Source organism: Oryctolagus cuniculus, chromosome 1, assembly GCF_964237555.1.
Source record: "Oryctolagus cuniculus chromosome 1, mOryCun1.1, whole genome shotgun sequence".
NCBI classification, from domain to species: domain Eukaryota; kingdom Metazoa; phylum Chordata; class Mammalia; order Lagomorpha; family Leporidae; genus Oryctolagus; species Oryctolagus cuniculus.
Genome location: NC_091432.1, coordinates 58,721,639 through 58,746,420, shown reverse-complemented (window position 1 = coordinate 58,746,420; position 24,782 = coordinate 58,721,639). Strand labels below are relative to the sequence as shown.

Below are 24,782 nucleotides of genomic sequence, written 5' to 3'. Positions count from 1 at the left end.
GATTAATATCCAGAATCTATAAAGAGCTCAAGAAACTCAGCCACACACACAAAAAAATTCTGGTTAAGAAATGGGCAAAGGACTTCAGCAGGCATTTTTCAAGAGAGGAAATTCAAATGCCCACAGATACTTGAAAAAATGCTCAGGATAACTAGCCATCAGGGAAATGCAAATTGAAACCACAGTGAGTTTTTCCTCCCCCTAGTTAAAAAGGCTCTCATACAAAAATCAATAAACAACAAGTGCTGGCAAGGATGTGGAAAAAAATGTACCCTAATCCACTGTTGGAAGGGATGTAAACTGGTGTAGCCATTATGGAAGACAGTATGGAGATACTTCAGAAATCTGAAAATAGATCTAACGTATGACCCAGTCAACCCACTCCTGGGAAGTACTGAAACAGAATGAAATCAGTGTATGAAAGAGTTATCTATATCCCCATGTTCATTGCATCTCAATTTACAATAGCTAAGATATAGAATCAACCCAGATGTCCATCAACTGATGACTGGATAAACAAAGAAATTATGGTATGTATACAGTATGGAGTACTACTCAGCCATAAAAAATAATTGAATCCTATCTTTCACAATAAAATGAATGCAACTGGAAACCATTATATTTAGTGAAATAAGCCAGTCCCAAAAATACAGATATTGTATGTTTTCTCTGATCTATTTTAACTAATATAGTATATAAGATGTAATGTATTGGACTGGAATGGTCAATTTAAGATTTGATGATTGTTTATAGCCCTTGTCTCTACTGTTGAGGAACAGTTCTTTTTTCTTAATACTATTTTTTGAACTCTTTAATTAGTGTAGAGTTAATCTTATAAGTTTAGAGTAAACTGAAAATAGAGCTTTGTAAAAATTAGGAGTAGGAGAGGGAGCAGGAATAAGAGTTGGAGCATGAGTGAGATGAAGGGTAGGCTGGAAAGTATCACTGTGTTCCTAAATCTGTATATATGGCTGGTGCTACGGCTCACTAGGCTAATCCTCTGCCTGGTTGGAGTTCCGGATTCTGTCCCGGTTGCTCCTCTTCCAGTCCTGCTCTCTGCTGTGGCCCGGGAAGGCAGTGGAGGATGGCCCAGGTCCTTGGGCCCTGCACCCGCATGGGAGACCAGGAGGAAGCACCTGGCTCCTGGCTTCGAATTGGCACAGTGCGCTGGCTACAGTGGCCATTTGGGGAGTGAACCAATGGAAGGAAGACCTTTCTGTCTCTCTCACTGTCTTTAACTCTACCTATCAAATAAATAATATAAAAAAAGAAAAAGATTGTTGCTTGATCATGTCATCCCCTGATCAAAACCATGCAAGGGCTCCATGTATAGAATAACATTGACATCCTACTTATCCTCGTGGACCCAAATCAAATGTTAGTTTCCTAATGATCTTAACTAGAACATATTTCAGTTGTTTTTGTACTATAGTTTTCTGTATACTTTTTTCTCTTGTTTGAATTTTATTGAAGTATAGCATATATCTAGGAAAGCTTTAGAGTAATAATTCTGTAGCCCAATGTATTGTCATAAAGTATACCCAGAACCTGGATCTAAAAAAAAAATAACAGAATAACACATGACCCATTATGAATACCTCCAATCACTGTCCACCCAAAGGATAACTGCTACCTGACTTTTAGTTTTAGCTTTTTTAGTTTTGAATGACTTTAATAATTTAATTATTTAATGAATGAAATATAATACTTTATCCATTTTAGTATATTTTTTTGTTCTAGTACCATTGGTTGAACTCTGTAATTAACACACAATTATTCTTAGGTGTTTAAATTTTAACTGAAAAGTGATCCCTGTTAGGAATTTGGAAAACATTATGCTGAGTGAAATAAGCCAATCCCGAAGGGACAAATACCACATGTTCTCCCTGATAGGTGACAACTAACTGAGCACCAAAAAGGAAACCTGTTAAAGTGAAATGAACACTATGAGAAATGGTGACTTGATCAGCCCTCGCCCTGACTGTTGATGAACAACTTAGTATGTTATCCCTCTTAGTATTTTTTTTTGTTTTTTTCTATTTAATACTTTTGGTTGAATACTGTAATCAATACACAATTCTTCTTAAGTGCTGAAACTTAACTGAAAAGTGATCACTGTTAAATATAAGAGTGGGAATAAGAGAGGGAAGAAATGTGCAATTCGGGACATGCTCAAGCTGACTTACCTCAAATGGTAGAGTTAGAAACATACCAGGGGATTCTAATTCAATCCCATCAAGGTGGCATGTACCAATGCCATCTCACTAGTCCCAGTGATCAATTTCTGTTCACAATTGATCATAATGATAGGACTAAGAACCAAAGGGATCACATAAACAGGAATAGTGTCTGCAAATACTAGCTGATAGAATCAAAAAGGGAGAGAATGATCCAACATGGGAAGTGAGATACACAGCAGACCCATAGAATGGCAGATGTCCTAACAGCACTCTGGCCTCAGAAGCAGCCCTTAAGGCCTGCAGATCTGGCTGAAAAACTCATGAGAGTCTTTCAGGCATGGAAAGCCAAGACACTCTGGCCAAAAAAAAAAAAAAAAAAAAAAAAAAAAAAAAAACCACCTAAATGAAAGATCTCTGTGAGTGAGATCCCAGTGGAACGAATGGGTCATCAAAGAAGGAGGTACCTTTCTCTGAAGGGAGGAGAGAACTTTCACTTTGACCATGGCCTTGTCTAAATATGATCAGAGTCGGTGAACTCAGGGGGCTTCCATAGCCTTGGCAGCTCATGACAAGAGCCTAGGGTGATTACTGAGGCCATAAACAAGAGTGTCAATTTGTTAAGTCAACAACAGGAGTCACTGTGCACTTGCTCCTCATGTAGGATCTCTGTCCTTAGTGTGCTGTACATTGAGATTTAATGCTATAACTAGTACTCAAACAGTATTTTTCACTTTATGTTTCTGTGTGGGAGCAAACTGTTGAAATCTTTACTTAATGTATGCTAAACTGATCTTTTGTATATAAAGAGAATCAAAAATGAATCTTGATGTGAATGGAAGGGGAGAGGGAGTGGGAAAGGGGAGGGTTGCGAGTGGGAGGGACGTTATGGGGGGGAAGCCATTGTGATCCATAAGTTGTACTTTGGAAATTTATATTCATTAAATAATAGTTTAAAAAAATAATAGAATACTACTTATTTGTACAATTATGATTTCTGTTATAGAATAAAAGTTATTTGTTCATCTTTGTACCTCCTCCCCCATGCCCTAGGCTTTGATATAGAGATGCACACAGAAAAAATATCACCTATTTATTAAACCAATATGGCAGAATGTCAACAGTTCCATTTCAGGAGAGATATATAGGTGCTTGTGCACTATTCTTTGACCTTTTATAAGGAATTTCAAAATAAAAAGTGAGGGACAAAATTGCTTATTGAATGAGTTAAGTAATATGGCATATATAAACACTTTCCCTTGTCCTTAAGTTTTTAGGATATTTTTATAAGGGAAGAAGATCCCCAAATAGGTATGAAATCAGTGACAGAAGATCAGAAAAGACTCTCATTAAAACTTTTACCTTGGAAGTTATTTGTAGATTCTTTAGTTTTATCTGTCACATTGTTATTTGGCACTGACTTTGTTTTGAGCATTGCAGTAGGTACTGGGGATAAAAAGATGAATGTCTTGCTGGGTGTTACAATGAGACTTCTTGGAAAATATTGTTCCTGGTTTAGGCTGATAAAAATGTCTTTTCTGAACGTACCCCATGGTGGCCATGAGAAGGTACCACTGCAGTCAACTTCAGAAAAAATTTTCTATCTGGGGTTTCTTTGCATCTTGAAGTTGCTGTCAAAGCCAGAACAAAAAGACTCAGAACACTTCCACATATTCTCGTTAAATATTCTCGTTAAAAGGAATATTCACCTTCCATATTCTGTGTCCTACATGTCAGATAACTTGTAAAAATAAAAATAAAAAGGTTTTTGATTGATGACAAACTATCAAAATAGCACCTCTATCCTCTGCTTGCTGCCCTCACCGCTGTATTTTCCCTGTGGAAGAGGATTTTACCATAGATGTGTTATGTATGCCAATGGATATCTTGGAGAAGAATGAAAAGGGAGAGCCCAGCCTTCCTCATGTCGTTGGCATTAAAACCTGGTGGTATGCTTACTGATTTATGGTGAGGAGATCTTGTGAGCCAGACCACAATTAGGCATACAATTTAGATATTCCCACCAAATGAGTCACGTGATATGGGAATTTTGATTCTTGTGACTGGAAATATTTTAGTGTTCCTTTGAGCGAGATGGACAATGACCACATCCCATTCAGCTCTGTGCAGTGGCCTTTTGGCCATTTTGGCTAAAATACTGCATGCAGTTATTCAGCCAACCACTTTGCAGATATAATTAAAGCCCCTAACCAGTGGACTTTAGGTAAGGAAGACCATCCTGGGTAGTATGAGTGGCCTGGCATTATTAGTTGGAAGGCCTTGAAAGCTGGGCTGCCACTTCCCCAAAAGAGAGAAGAAATTCTGCCACTAGAGACAACTTCAGCCCATGCCTGTGGGATTCTGGTGCTTCTGTGATTCTCCTATTTGATTTTCTGCCCAGTGGGGTTACTTAGCTTAGTCAACCCCCTACAATTGTACAAGCCAATTCCAGTGTATTCATTGGCTTGTGCTACTGTCCCAAAGTACCACAAACTGAGGGTCTTAGACCAACAGGTATTTATTTCCTCGTAGTTCCAGAGCTGGAAGTCCAAGATCAAGATGTCAGCAGGGTTAGCTCTTTCTGAGGGCTGCAATGGAGAACTGTCCCATGCCTCTCCTCTGGCTGATGGATTACTTCTGTGCTTCTGTCTCTGCGCTGTTCATCTTAATGTGCTGTTCTTCCTGTGTCTTGCTGTCTCTCTGCATCCAGATTTGCCCTTTTTATAAAAAAAAAAAAAATTGGTCATAATAGATTAGGCCCACCCTAATGACCTCATTTTAACTTGATTATTCAGTAAAGATTTGCATCCAAATAAGGTCATATTCTGGGGCACTAGAGATTAGGATTCCAACTTGTTTTGGGAGGAAGACATAGTTCAACCCATCATGCTTGTTTCTCTGGGCCAACCCTGGGATGTACCCTAGGAGTATCACTTCGTCACATTCCCCAGAACAGTTTACCAGGAGCATTGATTTCTCCAGGTGGCACTTTCTGTGTCTCCAGAGACTGTGACTCATCCTCTGATGTGGAGATGTTTAAACCTGGGTGTAAGAATAATAAAATTGTTCAGCTTGAGATTTTATCACAAATTGACTTGTGAAGATACTGGTAGAATTTGGAGGCATTTCCGCCGACTGGAATGTATGGCTTATTTAACTAGAACCCAGCTTTACCATCTGTAGCCACAAAATACCTAACAAGAATGAAGAGCTTGACAAGACGATAACTGGCCTTTTGGGACTGGGAAGAAGGGTCATAAGAGTGGAGACTTGGAAGGAAACTGGGTGGTTTCAGTGTTCAGACTTTGGGGACTGGTGAAGATATTTCATGTCCTGTGTGTCTATTACGTGTTGCATGTTTGCTTGTGGCCAAGTTCATTTTACCTGATTTAATCCTCACTGCATTCTTAGTAGGTATTCATTAGTCTTCCATTGTAAAGTCAATAAAAATGAGTTTTAGATGGGTCATTCTTAAGATCACCTACCTAATAGGGATAGGCAAAAATTCAGCATGCAATCAATCTTCATTCTTTATGTATTCAGTACATGCCTATATACTGATATTTATTTTTTAACTCCAGAATCAACACTGATGGTGCTTTTGTGGTAGTTCACATATGTTACAGAGTGATAAATCTAAGTTGCCAGACAAGCATGTTCCCAGCAGAGATGGAACAATAACATTCTGCCCTCTCATTCCACCCTATATAAACAAGAGCCCTTTTTATGGTCTATTTAGTACCACGTGTTTTGCATTTTTGTGCATTTTGTTGGTGAGTTATCTGTTTAAAATGACCCCCAAGCAAAGCAGTAAAGTACCATCCCGTGTTCTTGAGTACAGGAAGCCTGGGTTTACCTTACAGAGAAAATGCATTTATTATAGTAGCGTCATTATGGTTAGCAACAACAGGCTATATATTTCAAACTAGCTAATAGGGAGGATTTTGAATATTCCCAACACAAAGAATTGATATTTGTTTGAGATGTAGATATATCAGTCATCCCACTCTGAGCACAACACATTATATACATGCATTTCAACGTACCCCATAAATATGTATAATTATTGTCAATTAAAAATAAAAATATATTTTAAATGATTTTTAAATAAAGTAAAATATATATGTTAGATAAGCTTCATTCAGACATGAGTTACATTGTTATTTGCTATGATTTTATGTTATTGAATCAATTCTACATATTAAATAAGGTGTCTTTAAACAGAATCACATATAAAATTAGATTATGTTTTGACCCATTGATGAAACTGTCCCAGAGGTTTGGGAGAACCTAGGAGCAGTGGTTCAGTAGTCATTTATTCAGTGGTAACCTTGTAAGATAGAGTCAGTGCAAATAATGAGACTCAACTGTATCCATATTGGGTCCTAAGTGCCGTCCTTTATTACCTACCACGTTATGAGGGTTGGAATTGGGAACCGAAGAGTCAGTGCCTGTGTCTTCTTACCTGCTCCAGGAGTGAAGGAGACAGTAGCCTGAAAGCCTTTGGAGTTGCCGTTTTCATCTGATTGGAAGCTGATGAGCATGACCCCGGAGAAGCTCTGCACAGGGCTGGGCACAGCGTAGCCACACATCCGTGCTGGTCCAAGCCCAGCCCAGGTAAGATGTTGGCAAGGACCCAGTGGCATTGCATAGAGGAAGAAAAATGTGTCTTTTGAGTAATTGTTGAGAAATAAGCTTTTCTGATGGCTGTCACAATTCATTTTCAAAATAGAAAGCAGTTTGCTTCTTTTAAATATGTGTTCAACATTTCAGCTGTTTTGTTTCCCAAATGGAAAAGCCTGTAACAGAACTGATTCCAGCCACAGGGCTTATTTCAATGGAACTTTCCCCTTCAACTCCTAGTTCATTGTGAACTTTTCATTCAAATGGTTCTTGATATTTATTTATTCTCTCTCTCTCTCTCTCTCTGTGTATCTCTCTCTGTCTCTGTCTCTCTCAGCCTAAACCATGAGGGGGGCTTCAAACAATTCATAGAAAATGCACATTATCTTTTAATCAGTTATTCCACAAGCTTTTTGAAGCCCTCATTGAAGGAGTGGTGGCAAGACCACAGTGAGGGATGGAGCTGGTACACAGCTAGGTAGAAAAATTGAGCCATCTCCTTTTTATTCTCATCTCAAGATTGGGTTCAGGAAACCAGTGCAAGTGGAGGCTCCGAAAGAATACAAACCTATTTCCTTCTTCCCTTCTACATCTTTGTGTACTGTCACATAGTCAGAAGTGCAGTCTCCATTTTCTTCTATTTCAAAACTCTGAAATGAAAGCTGAGAAGACGCCAAGTTAACATTCAGAGCAAACAGTACGAATGTGTGACCTGGCTTTGAGTGGAGAGATCTGGCCTGGTAAACCTGCTCTGGAGTAACACCCTGACAGTGGCATATTCATTCAAGGGTTAACCTACTTAGGAAGAGACGCTATGTCACAGGCTCTCAAAGCTTCTAAAACATCTAAACTACCAAATAGGGGCTGAATGTGTAAATATCTGAGTTCTCTTGCAGCCCTAACAGACCAGAGGAGTCACCCCCATGGAAACTTTTCTAATTAAAAGCAGCTAGGCTTTGGGTTATGCTAGCCTGGATATACTGCTAGTTGCATGGGCACACAACTGCTTCTCTGGACATCTTAGTGTTGTACACCTGGTTCCTGATATTTCATCTTGAACCCCAGTTCTCTTGAATCAAAACTGAAAGTGGTTTTGCCATTTGTACCTGGCAGGATATATCTGGCTCCTCCTTCCTGCTCTGTCCTGCTGCCAATAAATTTCCATGCCTCACCGATAAATTTTGATATGGCACAGATAAGAGCAAGTCCAAGTGCTGATGTAGAACAGTGTCATCTGAGCTGCTGAGAACACTTGCAAAAGTGTGCTCAGAGTCCAAGCAGTGAACTTCGAGAATTCATAGATGTGCATGAAAACGGAAATCCTGGAATGGTTTAGAGGAAGCTGCTTTGGGATACTTAGCTTAAATGTAAATCTCAGCTACATTCTCTAGTCGATTATTAGATATATGAGGAATAAAGCCTTAGAAAATAAAGGTAATAATTTTACATCAAACTGGGTTCAAAAAAGAATAAATCATGAAAAACCCATTTTCATAAGTTCTATCATCATGATGTTCAGTGACAGCATAATATCCTATATATCCTTGAGAGTTCCACTTTTTCCCCATCTTAAGAATGGGCTATAAATGTATTTATTTTTTCCTTCTGTTATATTATTTTCTGTATAGGGTACTTGTTTTGTGTCAGGCAAAGGGATGAGAAGTATATACAGGACGAGCAGTGTGAAGGAGAAGCAAACAAAGAGTGATATCCAAGCACACTGCAGCACTGGTCAAGTGAATTTGAAGTGAGGGGTGGTAGGAGACAGGACCAATGAAGTTGGAATTGGGACAAGATGGAGCCAGGACTCTCAGCAAGGGACAGACAACTGCGTGGATAGGATAACATGGGAGGCAAATGATCGTTAATGGTGCATGTAGCATTGGAAAGAGGAGGCAGGTGTCGGAGACAGCATTTGTTCAATTATCTATTAAGCCATTACTGAGCTACTTTCTGGAAATGGCTCCTTTTCTCCCCAAGTCAAATGGTATGCATATTGTTATGACTTTTAACACCAGCTTCCAAATTACTCTCTTGGGTAGATCCTGCAAGATGATGCTGTGCCATTTTCAGATTTCAACTAAATGTCTTTTTTTTTTTTCCTCCCCCTGGAAATATATTCTTACCTAAATTCTTATCCTCCAGCACTAATATTTGTTCTGTTGACATTTTTGCTTTGTCTCTAGGTTTTAGAAATCTTTAAAAGGAGATCTATACTTAACCTTCACTGTGTTGACTTCTCCCACTTATTCATAAAATCTGTGTAATACTGTTTCTGCGTCTAAATTCCAATCTAAGGTGGTATTTCAGATAGCAACAATCCCAACTACTTTGAGTTGTCCAATCCAAATTTTCTGCTTTTTTGGGAAGGCTGGAGTTGGGGACTGGACAGTTTATCCTTGGTGCTCATTCTCTTTAACTTTGTGTGACAAATCCAAACTATCAGCCATATGTTTTTATTTTGTTGTATATTTTAAATTAAAGGCGCCATTCTTTGGGCTGTTGTAAGAGCACACCAGTTTGCTTCTCCTTCTACACCCCAGATCTCTTTCTACTTCAAATGTAGGAGAGCTTTGAGGTTTTGTCTGCCCTGAATCCTCCCTCTCCCACCCCTGCTTTATTTTCTGTGCTCCTTTCTTTTCTTCCTAAACCCTCTTTCAATGATTAATTTAGGAGAAAGACTTGTAAATAAATGCCTAGTTCCAATCTCAGTTTGACTGCAGTCTTACCTTCATCTACCCAGTTGACGATACTCAAGTATTCTATGTTTGGTCCACTGATGTTTAATGGACAAATAAATGGCCACTAGCACTTCTTACCAAATGTGGAATAAACCCCATGTGCTGACTTCAAAGGCCTCCAAACTTTGACTTCAGCCTCACTTTCCACTACCCCCTCCCTCACATACGCCTTATGGCTCTCGTAATCTAGCAATTCCATGTACCTGCTCTACAATGCTTCCTCTTTACTTACTGGCTCTTTACTGCATGGCATGCTTAATGATTTTGGCCTGGTTGTCATTGACTTTTGCTAGCCATTGCTTACATCATGGTATATTGTTAGTAGTTTAAAAAGGAAGAAATGCTTGTTTATAGAAAGGACCAGAGCCTGGTCAAAGTCATCAGGTACAAAGATTAAGGCAACGCTGTTTTTTTTTTTTTTTTTTTTTTTTTTTTTTACAAAAAGTATAGAGTGCAAGTGCCATCTAGTGGTAATAATGGATAATTTCAAGGGAAATAATGATTGAGCACTTTTGTGTGTCAGGTACTGTGTACTAAAAATATAGCAGTGAATAAACTTGATAAAAAAAACTCTGCCTGTATGGTGCTTATGTTAGATGTTTTGTGGATATTCCATAACTAAGTAAGAATAACCAATCAATACCTTAATTAGGTGATGTTTGGGGGCTTGGAAAATCCAATTACAGTTAGCCATGTCACTGTAGTTCTCAGGATAGCGAAGACTCTGTATGACGCCTTCTTCAAAAAGGACTGTTAAAGAATGGCAACCTGAATCTGAAACATAAGAGTAAAGTCCAGACATCTGGCACCACCCCAGTGAAGAATTCTCACTTTTCTCCCCTCTCTCCTGCAAATAATTCATGAACTGAGTGTTTAGACACAACCAAGAAAAAGGCAGAAATTTGAACACTTGTTTTCCAGAACTCTTTAGGCCCTCTTAACCCTTTTGGGTGAGAGATAAATAAGAGTATCAGGACTGTGGAAGGAGAGAGAGCACCTGCTCCTAGCTGGAATTGTGGCTCCTATCCACTGTGGAGCCTGCCAGACTTGGGAGAAGGCTCCCTTGCTCCTCATCTGATTCCTGCAGGGCCTACACCTCTATCTAAGGCCTGGAAACTGTGTGATAAAAGTCAATGATATTACCAGGAAGGTAGTTTGGTTTAAGTGCTTTGTAGGTGAGATTAAACCCAGCAGCATAATCTGTGACATCAGACATGAACTCCAGCCTCATGGTATTAGAACCCACAAGAATGGCTGAGGTGAGGCTTTCTCCACAGAGCTTTCCTGCAACAGAGAAAGTCTTCATTCAGAATCTTGAAAGTAGCATCCAATAGCTGTAGTTTCTCAACCTTGGCCCTATGGACAGTTTGGACTGGAACATTCTTTGTGTTCATGCTGTCCTATGCCTTTTGTTCCGTGTCTGCTAGCATCCCTGACTCTACCAGTAACAATGCTTCTACTACTGACAGCTAACCTGGGTTCCAGCTGCAGTCCCTCCAGTCTTGAGGACCCAGGGTGCTTCTAAGACGCTGCCAAATGTCCCTTGGGGAGCAAAATGGCCTCCAGTGGAGACTCAGAGAAACACTACTCCCTTTCTGCTTCGTATTTAAGTAGTCCTTGTTGCCTCCTCATGAGTATCTACTGGCACTTCTCTTTTTAGCTTGATGAAGCAGGTAAAAGTCATTTCCATTTCTAGGAGCAGCATCCGGGATGTTGGGGCAGGGAGTGGTAAGGGGGTAGTGGCTCTGAAATGCATGCAGATTTTATTTCGTATGAGCTTGTGTGGCCAGTGGGTTTGGAAACCTGGTTCATTCATGGGAAGCTGATGCAGCTACTGAAGTGTTTTGTGGTCTTGCAGCCACCCACAGGCTCAGATTCAGTTCCTTCCCCCTTGCAATTCTGGGTCTCAAAGTTGGAGATGGCAAGTGTGCTGTTTACAGATGACTCAGTGCCAGACATAAGATAGCCAGGTCTCATTAAGCCCACATAGCACTGATTTCCACTGGAGGATGTGAAAACCCACTCACCAAAGAGTCTGCCTTCTAAAGAATACATTGACAGGTAATTGTGCTGACAGGACTCCACATCCAAGCGGGAAAAATTGAGCAGCACATGCATTTCCTGTGCTACCAGCAGGGTCCAGACACACAGTCTGCAGGAAGATACATTGGGAGGATGTTATTTCTAGGTAGAAAGTGATTCGACATCCCAGTAAATAAGTACAGCCAGACTGGAGGTGGGCGTGAGGGTGCTAGAGGGGCTACTCACTGCTTGCTTTCATAATACAGGTGGAGGCTTTCTGGGAAGTGCAGTTCCCCCTCAGACCCGCTGACTACGCCATCCTGCTCACTGCATGAGGCTGGAGGGAAAGCCAGGAGAATTAGGGATAACAGTGATGGCTCCCAACCATGGCCGCTCCTTCTAGAAACTGTGCAGACTCGTCCACCTTCTAGTTCTTTCTAAGTTCTGATCTTCTGCTCTCCATATTTTCCTGTCTTGGCTTCTATAATGCCTTATTCTTTTTTGTTCCTTTTAAAGCCTGCTTAAGCTTGAAATTCTATGACATTTTTTTCTTCTTAACTCTTTCTCTGACCCTGTGATTTCATTCTGTAAATACTGGCATTTCCTGCATTCTATGCTTAGTCCTCATCTTCCCTCTAACATGAGCCCTCAGATTAATCTCATTCATAACCCTCAGTTTCTCTACTGTTCTGATCTTCAGAAAGGTTTTACAATGGTTTCCTAGATATCTCCCCTGAAACTCAACATGTTTAAATTTGATTTCTCTGGGTCAGCAAAACTGTATCCATTTCTGATTTTGCTACTTCTAAGTTCTTTTATATTAGTGTCTCATGCTCAGAAGTTTTGTACTATCTTTGATTCCCCCACCTCCCTTACCATTCGTCTAACTGGCTACAAAGTCCTTAATTTCTCTTCTTTCTAGCTCTTCTTTTTTATTCTGGCCAGTGTGTTGGTTCAGGCCTTCATTTCTTATTTCTTGAATTAGTGTATATTATTTACACATATATACTTATATGTTTAATATATATTAGTGTATAATGTTATGTCATTATAGCTCTAATCTAATTAATCAGCTTCCTATTCCTCAATGTCTAAACTTTTTTGAGTGACTCTTGAAGTTCTCATAATTTTATCTCAAGTTATCTTTTGCTTCTTTTCCCACAATAAACTGCATCATACATCCTATGCTTCAACTGGTTTGGCCAATTTGCTGGTCTCTGGTACACCCTGCATTTGTCTATCTCCTTCCTCTAATATCCATTCTCTAATGAGGATGATTGTTTGAACAGAAATATTTTTCTTTAGCCACAAACCATTTCCATCTGACAAAATCTCACTCATCCTTCAAAGTTCAGCTTAAAAGCTGTTTACGCTCCACAATTGCCTTTGTTGACTGATTGATATGTTTATTTTTAGGTAGAAGCAGCTGCTCCCTCCTTGGAGCTCTCAGAGTACTATTTTTCTATATTGTTCTTTTTGGATGGTTCTGTAGGTTCAAAGAATAACTGAAGATTTGAACTAAAGATGTCCAAGAAGCCATCTAGTACGAACTTTTTTCTTTATGGATGAGGAAACTGAGGTTCAGAGATAAGATGCCACAGGGTAAATGTATTGTAGTGTTGCAGTCTAACACTGAGGGTGAGACCTTTGGATAAGGGACACTTCAGGGACACTTTCAGGATAAGGTGTAAAGCTTATCAACCATATCTGTACCTCCTTCCCGCTTCCTTCAAGTCCCTAATTTAAAGCTAGGGTTTAACAGATGTTTGCTGACTTGAGATGGGTCTGTGGATTGACAAGAAGTGAAATAAAAGGGGTTCCATGGCTCCTTCTGGGAGCTGAGCTGCCTAGATGGCCAGGGAATGGCTGTGGGTGCTTCAAGTGACAATTTTTGCACATAGTAAGCATGGAGAACACTTGCAGAGGAGAAAGACTTTTGATTATAAAGGGACCTGATATTCAGAAATGCTGCATGTTAATTCATGCTCCTGATGGGACAGGTTGCAAAGAATACCCACCTCTGGAGCTCTTTCTCCGATTCCCTGGGAAAGGAAAAAAGATGTGATTGAAAATCTGTGGTCCTCTGAGCAATATTTCAAGAATTTACCAACTTTTTGGTCAAAACTATAGAGATTTTAACTTAATGTGCAACAAATGAAAAATCTAAACTGTGCAAAAAAGAGAACAGATAAAGTGACAAAGTAAGAATAGGGCCCTGGTGTTTTAAGGAGATGATATTCTCTTTATTGAGTGACCTAATTAATAAACAGACAATGATTAACTTCGAAATTACACAGAGCAGGAAAAGGTCAGCTTATATGGAATAGAGTGTAGAGATGGAAATAAATTGCCCACGACCACAAGACAGTTTGGGGGATAGCTACTACTTGAACTGAGGGCTCAGATACCTGCCATGATACCATATCTTTGAAAACACAATCACGTTTTTATTGAATTAACTTGAATTAACTTTTTATTTGGGGAAGGATAGAAACCTTGTTGAATCTGAAAGCCACCAGTTATGAAAATTGAACAGGGTTTGGAGGTGGAAATGAAGTTGCAATTACTGGCTGGGCAGCCTAGTAGGAGGATGTATTTAGATCATGGCCCTCTCAGATTTCCTGTGCTCAGATCTATGCAAGGGCATTTCAACCATGGCACAATTAATATTGTGGGTGGACTCGTTCTTTGTTGTGCTGGATTGCCCTGTGCATTGTAAGATGTTCCGAAGCATCAGCGGCCCCTCCCCATTAGATGCCAGTGGACCCTCACCCCTGGATGTGAGAACCAAAAATCTCCTGACACTCTTCCCTGAGTGGCAGAACTGCATGGTTGATAATGACCTATCTATGCTATAGCTTGATTATTCTTGCCAAAATAGAGTATTAAGAGGTAAAAACATCATCAAGGGTATCTTCAGTTAAAGACAGATTTGACAAAATAAGATGGATAGATTAATTCTTTCTATTGCATAGTCACTGCATGCTGTAGCACATACCACATTTCCCTCTTGTTTTCACAGTCCCTGTGTGCTACGCTGAGGACAGAACTGTAGAGCTTGTGTGCTCTCTGCCTGACTTGCCTAGACGGCCAGTGCTCTCTCTGGCCCTAGCAGAATGGCAGCTTCTTTGCTTTGTGCAGTGTTCATTACCAGTTTGGATATGTTCGTGGATCCAGGGAAGCACTTTACTAAGATCTGTGAAGATCCCAGGGGATCCTTGCTCATTTTCCTGCTCATTGTTTCTCCAGCCTCCATTGTTTCTCCAGCCTCGACCACAACCAAAACCCCAGGAAGTCACACCAGCCAGAATCCAGGCACCTTTCTTATTCTGGCACATGAGCGAACCTCCTGAATCTCCCTGCAGGGGAGGAAATCTCTGTTACCACCCTTGTCGGTGTCTGTGCCCCACAGTGCACACTCCTTCCCCACAAGGATGCTGGTGAGGATGCCATTGTCTCACTCGTAGCAATTTAGACTCAGGTCACTGGGAGGACAGCCAAGCACAGTTTACACATGGTCCTCAAACATCAATGGAGCCCATCAGTTCCACCCCATTCTTTCCCATCTTAGCCTCTGATCCAGGCTGTAGACTTTCTTCCTTCTGCTGTCTGTCTCATGCTATAGCCATAGACTCAGAGAAATTGTGCCTGGCAGTAAAATTGACCCCAGGTCTTTGTCAGCAGGAAAAATGGAGGGAAAATAAAGTTCCCAACACCTGCAACATGGAAACCTCTAAATAGGAAATAACCATCTACCTGTCAGGAATGGGAGAACCCTGAGCTCATTCTTGGCATTATCTTTATTTGTTCTGTTGGAAAAGGCAGAGCCCCACTTTGTATTTGTACTCATTGCTAAACATAGATGATTTCAAACTGTCCTTTCATTTTGACTTGACCTCCCGTTATTCTTGACCCTTCTTTCTAGATTCTAGTCATATCTGGAAACCACCTTCTTTGAACCCCACAGGTGATGACAAAGTCAAGGGACGCTCTACCTGGGGCCTGTCAGCTCAGCTGTCCCCACCTACCTGGCATGCATCTCTCCCCCCATCAGGGAAGCCTGTGCAGAGAAAGGTCTTTCCACTGATGGGCCTCTTTAAGGTTAGCAAAGCTGCCACACACTCCTCCTGGCTCAGAATAGGCAGGTTCACTTCCTGCAAGACTTGCGAGAAGACACCATCTGGAACACAGACAGGAGCCTAGCAAGGTGGACCTTTCTGAGTCAAAGCTATGCCATTCAAGGAACTGTATTTCTTTATAATATTTACTTGCTTATTTGAGAGACAGAGAAAGAGGGCTCTCATCCATTAGTTCACTCTCCAAATGCCCAGGGCCCAGGGCTGGGCCAGGCTGAAACTGGGAGCTGGAAACTCAATCCAGGTCTCCAAGGCGAGTAGTAAGGACTTGAGCCATCACTTGCTGCCTCCCAGGGTCTACATTAGCAAGGTGTTAAAGTCAGGAGCCAGAACCAGGCATTGAACCCTGGCACTTCCATGTGGGAAGTAAGCATCCTAACCAGCATCTTAACTGCTAGCCTAAACACCTGCCCCAAGACTGAATTTCTAAGTGGAACATGGCATTCTCCATCTTTAGAAATGCTTTGCACAATTTTTTAAAAATAGATTAAAAATTTTCTTTTCTGATTACCCACCAGAAAGTTCTTACCTTCAGTCAAGCGGCCCCAGCCTGCAGTTGTACAAATAAATCCAGCTGCAAATTGCTCCCCTGGCTTTGGAAGACACAGGGGCCCCACAAACCGGCCTGAAGAAAAGATCAAGGCAGGACGTGTCTCCTTTTGGAGAAGAGGATACCATAAGCCACTCACCAGTTGGAATTCCACTAAGACCTTGTGAGAATTGTCATATCTCTTCATGGCGTCTCCAGTGGTCACTTATCAAACAAGGAAAGACCCTTTTCCAACTCTGCGTAATACCCAAACCAGAACTACAAGTGAAGAAAGCTTCAGGTAGTAGGCCTTCCAACTAAATCCATCTCTCAAAGCACATGACCCAGCAGTTGAACCTATGTGATACACATAACACTGCAAGAAGAATGTCATGAGATGGAGAATATGGGGCAGACAATTCAGGGTGAGCCTCAATTGTTTACCAAACTGGAAGGTTCCAGCCATCTTCAAAAGAGCAATATCGTAGTCCATTGGTTTCTTGGCGGAGAAATGTGGGTGTATAATGACAGTCTTGATGGCGAACGTTTGCTCTTCTGGCTCTGTCTGGCTCAAGTCATGTTCTCCAGCAGTAACATTCAAGTTTGACACACTGTTTCTGTGAAGAAAAAGCAGTAAAATGAATGGGTTTCATTAAACCCTTGAGCACCATAGTCATGAGCGACAAATTGCCCTCTACAAATGCTGTTTGAATAATGCGGGATGTAAAGCTGCTGAGCAGAGAAAGTGAGGAAGATTCCAAAACTATTAGAAAAGATGCAGAGATTCCAAGTTCCCGTGGAGGACTAGTATGGAGGGGCCTTATACGGAGCCAATGATATGACAAATTTAACACTTGGCAGCATTATTTATAAATATGTAGAGATGCACGTTCATTGTGATTCAGGAATATAAAGCTATAGGGAACTTTATTCAGCTACCCTAGGAACTTTACTTGGCCTCAATACCAGATATCTTATATGTAGTGTAGACTATGAAGGATAGTACCATAACTATGATGTCCCAGAGAGCACATGCACTCAGGGCATTAGGATGATTACAACAGTGGAAAGTTAGGGTCTTTTCCTTTCCATCTTTATGTTTGTCATTTAGAGATCTGACATGACATGAGAAAGACCTCATCTTCCTGGGCCAACGTTATCTGAATGGATCTTGGTAGAATATATTGAGAGAGACTAAGAACTTTCAGTTTATCATTGTTTGGGACCTTTCCTTCCCAGAAGTAATGATTTTATACAGAACTGGAAAGAGCATCATTTTCTCCTGGTATACTTTCATGACTTTTGGCTCTATTAGGTACCTCGCCCAGTACATACTGTCTCTCTAGTCTATCATCTGCCACACTGTGGTGAAATTATCATTTGATTATTTTTAGACTGTCAACTCTCTGGGGATAGGAATTGTGTCTTAGTCATTTTTATATCTTTGCTGTCCACTAGTGCCTAGCACTAAGTAAGCATCTGGGGAATGTTTACAGACTTGAAATCAAAGAGGATAAACATAGGGACATAATCTTGATTACAGCCTAGTGTATATCAAGAGCACTGACAATAATGGAATGTTTGGATCACCCAAAAGTAGATAAAGAATAGAAGTTGTTAGGTTGAAGTCAGAGAGGAAGGACCAATAGAAAGGAAGCCATGGGAACCTAATTTATACTTTACTGGCTTCCCTTTATTTTCTTTTACTTATTTATTTAAAAAAAATTTATTTGACAGGTAGAGTTACAGACAGTGAGAGAGAGAAAGACAGAGAAAGGTTTTCCTTCCATTGATTCACTCCCCAAATGGCTGTTACAGCTGGTGCTGTGCTGATCCAAAGCCAGGAGCCAGGTACCTCCTCCTGGTCTCCCATGCGGGTGCAGGGCCCAAGCACTTGGGCCATCCTCCACTGCCCTCTCGGACACAGCAGAGAGCTGGACTGGAAGAGGAGCAGCCGGGACTAGAACCCAGTGCCCCAACTGGGACTAGAACCTGGGGTGCTGGTGCCGCAGGTGGAGGAATACACAAGTGAACCACAGCGCCAGCCCCTTATCTATTTCTTAAGATATATGATTTGCTGGCGCTGTGGCTCACTAGGCTAATCCTTCACCTTGCGGCACTGGTACACCGGGTTCTAGTCCCGGTCAGGGCGCCGGATTCTGTCCCGGTTGCCCCTCTTCCAGGCCAGCTCTCTGCTATGGGCCGGGAGTGCAGTGGAGGATGGCCCAAGTGCTTGGGCCCTGCACCCACATGGGAGACCAGGAGAAGCACCTGCCTCCTGGCTTTGGATCAGCGCAATGCGCCGGCCACAGTGCGCCGGCCGCAGCAGCCATTGGAGGGTGAACCAACGGCAAAAGGAAGACCTTTCTCTCTGTCTCTCTCTCTCACTGTCCACTCTGCCTGTCAAAAAAAAAAAAAAGATATATGAATAACTGGATTTTTTTTAACTTTTATTTAATGAATATAAATTTCCAAAGTACGGCTTATGGATTACAATGGCTTCCCCCCCATAACGTCCCTCCCACCCGCAACCCTCCCCTCTCCCACTCCCTCTCCCCTTCCATTCACATCAGGATTCATTTTCGATTCTCTTTATATACAGAAGATCAGTTTAGCATACATTAAGTAAAGATTTCAACAGTTTGCTCCCACACAGAAACATAAAGTGAAAAATAATAGATGATTTTTTAAATGACGATGAAATCAGATCAGACCTATTGTCATTTTTAATCCCAGTGAGAGTCAAGTTGGGAATTGATAATTTTTTTTTTTTACAGAAGATCAGTTTAGTATACATTAAGTAAAGCTTTCAACAGTTTGCACCCCCATAGAAACACAAAGTGAGATATACTGTTTGAGTACTCGTTATAGCATTAAGTCTCAATGTACAGCACATTAAGGACAGAGATCCTACATGAGGAGTAAGTGCACAGTGACTCCTGTTGTTCACTTTACAAATTGACACTCTTGTTTATGGCCTCAGTAATCTCCCCATGCTCCAGTCATGAGTTTCCAAGGCTATGGAAGCCCCTTGAGTTCTCTGACTCTTATCTTGTTTAGACAAGGTCATAGTCAAAGTGGAGGTTCTCTCCTCCCTTCAGAGAAAGGTACCTCCTTCTTTGATGACCTGTTCTTTCCACTGGGATCTCACTCACAGAGATCTTTCATTTAGGTGTTTGTTTGTTTGTTTGTTTGTTTTCCAGAGTGTCTTGGCTTTCCATGCCTGAAATACTCTCATGGGCTTTTCAGCCAGATCGGAATGCCTTTAGGGATGATTCTGAGGCCAGAGTGCTGTTTAGGACATCTGCCATTCTATGAGTCTGCTGAGTATCTCGCTTCCCATGTTGGATCACTCTCCCCTTTATTTATTCTATCGGTTAGTATTAGCAGGTACTAGACTTGTTTATGTGCTCCCTTTGACTCTTAGTCCTTTCATTATGATCAATTTTGAACTGAAATTGATCACTTGGACTAGTGAGATGGCATTGGTACATGCCACCTTGATGGGATTGAATTAGAGTCCCCTGGTATGTTTCTAACTCTACCATTTGGGGCAAGTCAGCCTGAGCATGTCCCAAATTGTACATCTCTTCCCTCTCTTATTCCCACTTTTATGTTTAACAGGGATCACCCACATGGGAGACCAGGAGAAGCACCTGGCTCCTGGCTTTGGATCAGCGCAATGCGCCGGCCGCAGCGGCCATTGGAGGGTGAACCAACGGCAAAAGGAAGACCTTTCTCTCTGTCTCTCTATCTCACTGTCCACTCTGCCTGTCAAAAAAAAAAAAAAAAAAAGATATATGATTAACTGGATAATTTTTTTTTACCAAATTAAGAAAAAAGAAACCAGGAGAAAACTCACAAATCCATCTTTGTAATTCTTTTTCCTCCTCACCTGAATTTTTTTTTTAACTTCCAGTCATCTTAAATGTTTTATTTCTGCATCGAAGGCATGTTTTCTGCCATGTTGAGTACCTTCTCACAGTGTCACTGAATTCCATTTGTATTGCATGAACAGGGTACCACCAGCTCTAGCAATACTCCTTACAGGTCTTGTCTTCATAGCGTTATTACTGCTGGTTCCAAGGGAAAACAGAGGGTGCTCAGATCTTTATCCCGGGGCTAGGCCTTCCCTACCTCTTTGTGACACAGTGAGCTGCCGTGATCACCCACTGAGGGGAGATGATGGTTCCTCCACAGATATGCTTCTGCCTTCGTTTCAGAGACACCTGAATCACAAAGACGTTAAGTGGGAGCAAGTTAATACCGTGGGAGTCCCCAAAACCTGATGCCTGGGCATGCTGGAAAAACAGATATCTTATTCATAGATATCAGGAATCATGGACTATGCAGGGGTAAAACCCATGTAGTGCAACACATATGGAAGAGAAGGGCTAGAACCAGATCATTCCCAACCCTGGTCTGCATGAGAGGTAGTTAATTGGAGATAATTTGATGTAAGTGTTGGTATGCATTTTTATTTAATTATTTTATAACACTGTTGATCTGCATTCTAACAATATGAAAAATATCTGTGAATAAAGATAGAGGAGTATAAGATACAGTATAATCCATTGGAAGAAGTTTGAAAGAAGGCAAGGTGAGGGGTAGGGAGTCTTTCAACATATGCTCCACTTCCTTCAAGCTACTTAGGGAAGTGTCTTGTACCTTCCAACCTCATATTCTTAATTATTTGACCCCTGCAACTTTAGGCCTGTTTATTCTGCCTTTCTACCATACTCTCCATATTTGGTTTATGCTGTTCATGATATTTAATTGTAGAATGATTTATAGTGTAAAAGTAAATACTTTTAATGAATAAATTCACATTTTTAGAATTAAAAAAATCAGTTCACTTGAATTACTTAACTAGCAATCAGAAAAAAGTAGTACAGAGAAAAAGCTAAGAATAGAACAAAGAGCAAGTAAGTGAAAGTCGAAGAGTCACCTTTACTGTGATTGGAATATTGACTTCTGAATTGACCAGACAACCAACCTTTCAAGTAACCAACTGATCAACCAACTATCCAGTCAAGTAATCAGTTGGTCAAATGACAGTGACTCAGCTACTTGGTCAATTCATGAATACAAACTCAGTCTTCCAACTATTACCAAATATTCATTTTCCTAGAAGTTAATGTGACTGACTCAAGAGAAGTAAAAATTAAGAGGGATTGCACTATTGGCAAAATTAAGAGGCAAGAATACAACACGCTTTGAGGGTAAAGAAAATTGGGAGAATTTCATATGTTAAAAGCAAACACTATAGGCTAGGGACAGAGACACAAAGGCATGTTGATGGCATGGGAGGACCAGGAGATTAAGTTGAGGCAGAATTCTTAAGACATTAGTGCCTAAGGAAGCAGTGTGTTCCTAACTGTACCCTGAAGGATCCTATACCCTAAACCCAAAAGCGATCTGTGAATTCAAATTGTTTAGTAATCTTATTATTTTTTTTAAGGTTGGTTTATCTGTCTTTTGAAAAGCAGAGAAGGGGAGAGAGAGAGAGAGAGAGAGAGAGAGAGAGAAAGAGAGAGAGAGAGAGAGAGATCTTCTGTATGCTGGTTCACTCCCCAGACAGCCTCAACAGCCAAATCTAGGACGGGTCAAAGCCTAAGCCAGGAATTCCAGTCAGTATCCCACACAAGTGGCAGGGCTACAAGTACTTGGGCTATCTTCTTCTGCCTTTTGAAGTGTGTTAACAGGAAGCTGAATTGGAAGGAGAGCGGCCAATTAGGTGTAGTTGTCACAAGAGTTGATAATCCCCTGTGCTACAATGCCAGTCCTCTGTAGTCTTCTTCAGCTATAGCAATATATCTCTTTAATAAACTTATTGAATAAAAAATTATATTTAAAATTGTAAATTCACAGTTTTTTTTAGGTTCCTGAAGTGCCATGCATGTGTTAGGGGCTCAGAGTTTGGGATGGCATTTCCAGTTTGTGAAGTAAGCCAGTAGTCATGTAACTATTAGGAACACACATTTTCTGAACTCAGCTGATGCACATGGAACAGGGCTTGGATATTTGCACACGCTCCTGAGATCTCTTCTCTGGTGAAGAGGTTGGCAGAAGGGAGCACTGACCAGTAGCATGTGATTCTATAGATCTGATCCTGAGACATCTCACAACCACCCACCAGAGACTCACCTGCCAGGGATAGGAGCCCTTTTCCACATGGCTTCCCCCAACTATGCGACTGAAAATGTTAAAGTTACTCCAAGGTCGTGTCTTAATTAGACGCTGCCCACAGTTGGGAGCTGGGTAAAAAAATAAGATAAAAATTGTGTGATTAGATGGCTTCTAAGACAGAGGGATGCAGGAAACTCTTCTGAACAAGAAAAAAAAAACTGTAGGGCATAGAGCATGTTGAAGATCAGGAAATAGATTTAAGTTAATTGTCAGGATTTGCTATGATCTGTAGTGCAAGGAATTGCTCAGTTCTTGTTATGAGGAAGAAATATAGATAGATACTTTTCTGATGTGAAGACTAATGGCTTCAGGAGTAGATTTCCACTGAATTGTGGGGAATGCAGCTGTCTTTTGATTCTGAGCTCTGTGGCACCTGAGAAGCTCCTCACAGTACTTTAGTCACCCATGACATTGATCACTTGCCATTATGGCTGTTTCTATGTCTTTCAACCCAGCTAGACTGTGAACTTCTCAAAGATAGGAACTTAATCTTAGAAATATGTAAAATCACAATATATAGCACAGTTGCCTGATTTGTAGAAGTTATTTGTTGTTGATGCTATAGTCTGTGTTTTATTGCAATTTGCTGAATATCTTCTCTGTTCTATCTGTGAAAACAAGTCTTAACATAGTCTGTGGTGCCCAAAACACAGATAGCAATAAATCTCTTAGGATTTAATTATCTATGCAAGTGTATCAGTCAGATTGTTCAAGAAGAATGCAGTAGACAGAAAGCTGCATCTTGATTCATACACCAGTGTTAGGTTAGGGGTTACCAGATAATGGAAGAAAGAACTTCTTCATGGAAAATACTTTATCCCTGAAAAAGCTTGCATTTACTCACTTTCCCTCAATTTTCCTGACTCTCCACCTAAGAGAAAGGCTAGGATAAAGATATTGACTAAGATAGGTAGTTCAAGGATGGCAATTGGCCCCTCCTGCAAGTCATTCTTTTCCGCATGTTTTTTAGGAAGATCTAGAAAAGCCCTGCCCCATAATCGCACCATTTTTTGCCTAGCTGAATCCTCTAGTCCTTATTCCTCAACTAGGAGATGACCCTAAGAAGTCTTCCTTGATTTACTGAAACTGGGTTAAGTGTCTTTCTCCTGTGTTGTATAGCAGTGCTATGATAGTGAGTTGTTGGCCTCCATCATTGGATTATGACATACTTGAAAAAGAAACCTATGTTGTATACATGGCTGTGTTTATAAGGCTTAGCACAAATTCCTAGGAATACAGAAGGCAAATAGAAAAGTTAGGCTGATGAACTAATGGTTTCTTTTGAGAATATATCCTTAAGAGTAGAACTATTTAGAGTAGTATATTAAAATATGCAAGAATCTTTAAAATGACATATTATTTAATCCCTATTCTATACCTGTGAATCAAATACATTATCCTCCACTTTACAGCTGAAAAAACTAAGAGATGCACAGCTAATTACTGGCAGTGAATGAATGTAACACTAAGTTTTGTTTTTTGTTTTAATTCTGAGCCCAATGCAGGAATGACATTGGATTCAGTTTATTTTCTGTTTCACTTGAATAAGTCATAAATCCTTCAGACACAAAATTTACTATTTCCTGAACTCAATGAAGCAGACAGAAAACATGTTGATGCTTAGGTCTGGCACAAGTCTGACTGTGGAAAAGCCTGCCAAGAACTGTTTCCAGCTTATGATAATCAAGGGGGAAGAGACCATTTATAATATACTACAGTGACCATGCTTTCTATTTCCCAGCATGATAATTTTACAAAGGACTCCAAGTGCTTCCAAATCCAAGCTGATTTCCAGAATTAGATCCATGAAAGAAGATGGGATTTTTATGTAAATAATTTCAATTCACTTTGTGAAATAAAAAACTTAATTCCATTCCATTAATGTTTTACCCTACTTCAAATATTGAGTATAGGAGAGAAATCCCAAATAATTACTTGACAAACAACTAGATTTCCAAAGTATATTTTCCCCTCCAATTTTCCCAAAGGACTATGGAGTGGAATTCTGATGCCCATTTCCAGCAAAGGTGGTTCTTTCAGACAAAGAAATTAATGGAATTCATTTGGAACTTACCTTGGGGGAGAGAAGGAGTTACAAATTCACTTTGTTCCCAACATAACATTCCCAGTACTAAAATCAGCTTGTTCATACTTACAGGCATTTTAAGACTCAGTTATTAGACTAAAGAGAACAAAGATAGAAAGCCTTGGGAGACCAGTAACAAGCCAATTTAAAATAAGTTTATCCATTAACCAAGACTTGAGGTATTCAACCATGTCGTTATGATGTTTTTTTGTGGTCTCTTGCAAAGATCTTTTGCAAGATGTGGAGAGTTAACCACAGAAGCAGCATTGGTCAAGCAGT

General features: G+C 40.5%; 1 protein-coding gene across 1 annotated transcript; it reads right to left on the bottom strand.

Moving 5' to 3' along the window:
- Positions 1-5,115: 5,115 nt before the first annotated feature.
- OVCH2 (ovochymase 2) lies at positions 5,116-24,579 on the bottom strand. The gene is made up of 15 exons (XM_002708599.3): positions 24,492-24,579; positions 22,376-22,485; positions 20,366-20,457; positions 16,673-16,845; positions 16,229-16,324; positions 15,592-15,743; positions 14,715-14,922; positions 13,582-13,605; positions 11,810-11,900; positions 11,569-11,693; positions 10,685-10,825; positions 10,185-10,315; positions 7,369-7,462; positions 6,643-6,774; positions 5,116-5,219 (listed from the first exon to the last, which is right to left on the bottom strand). The coding sequence occupies exons 1-15, from the start codon at positions 24,577-24,579 to the stop codon at positions 5,116-5,118; spliced, it is 1,761 nt and encodes a 586-aa protein (XP_002708645.2).
- Between the last annotated feature and the right edge of the window lie 203 nt (positions 24,580-24,782).

Excerpts from the sequence above, each read along its gene's own strand:
- OVCH2 (XM_002708599.3), bottom strand. The coding sequence starts at position 24,579 with ATGCCTGTAAGTATGAACAAGCTGATTTTAGTACTGGGAATGTTATGT. Across the intron at positions 14,923-15,591 it reads GGGGGAGAGATGCATGCCAG|GGAGATTCAGGAGGTTCGCT; the intron begins GTAGGTGGGGAC and ends CCTCCCCTGCAG. Across the intron at positions 5,220-6,642 it reads CTCCTTCACTCCTGGAGCAG|GTTTAAACATCTCCACATCA; the intron begins GTAAGAAGACAC and ends TCTTACACCCAG.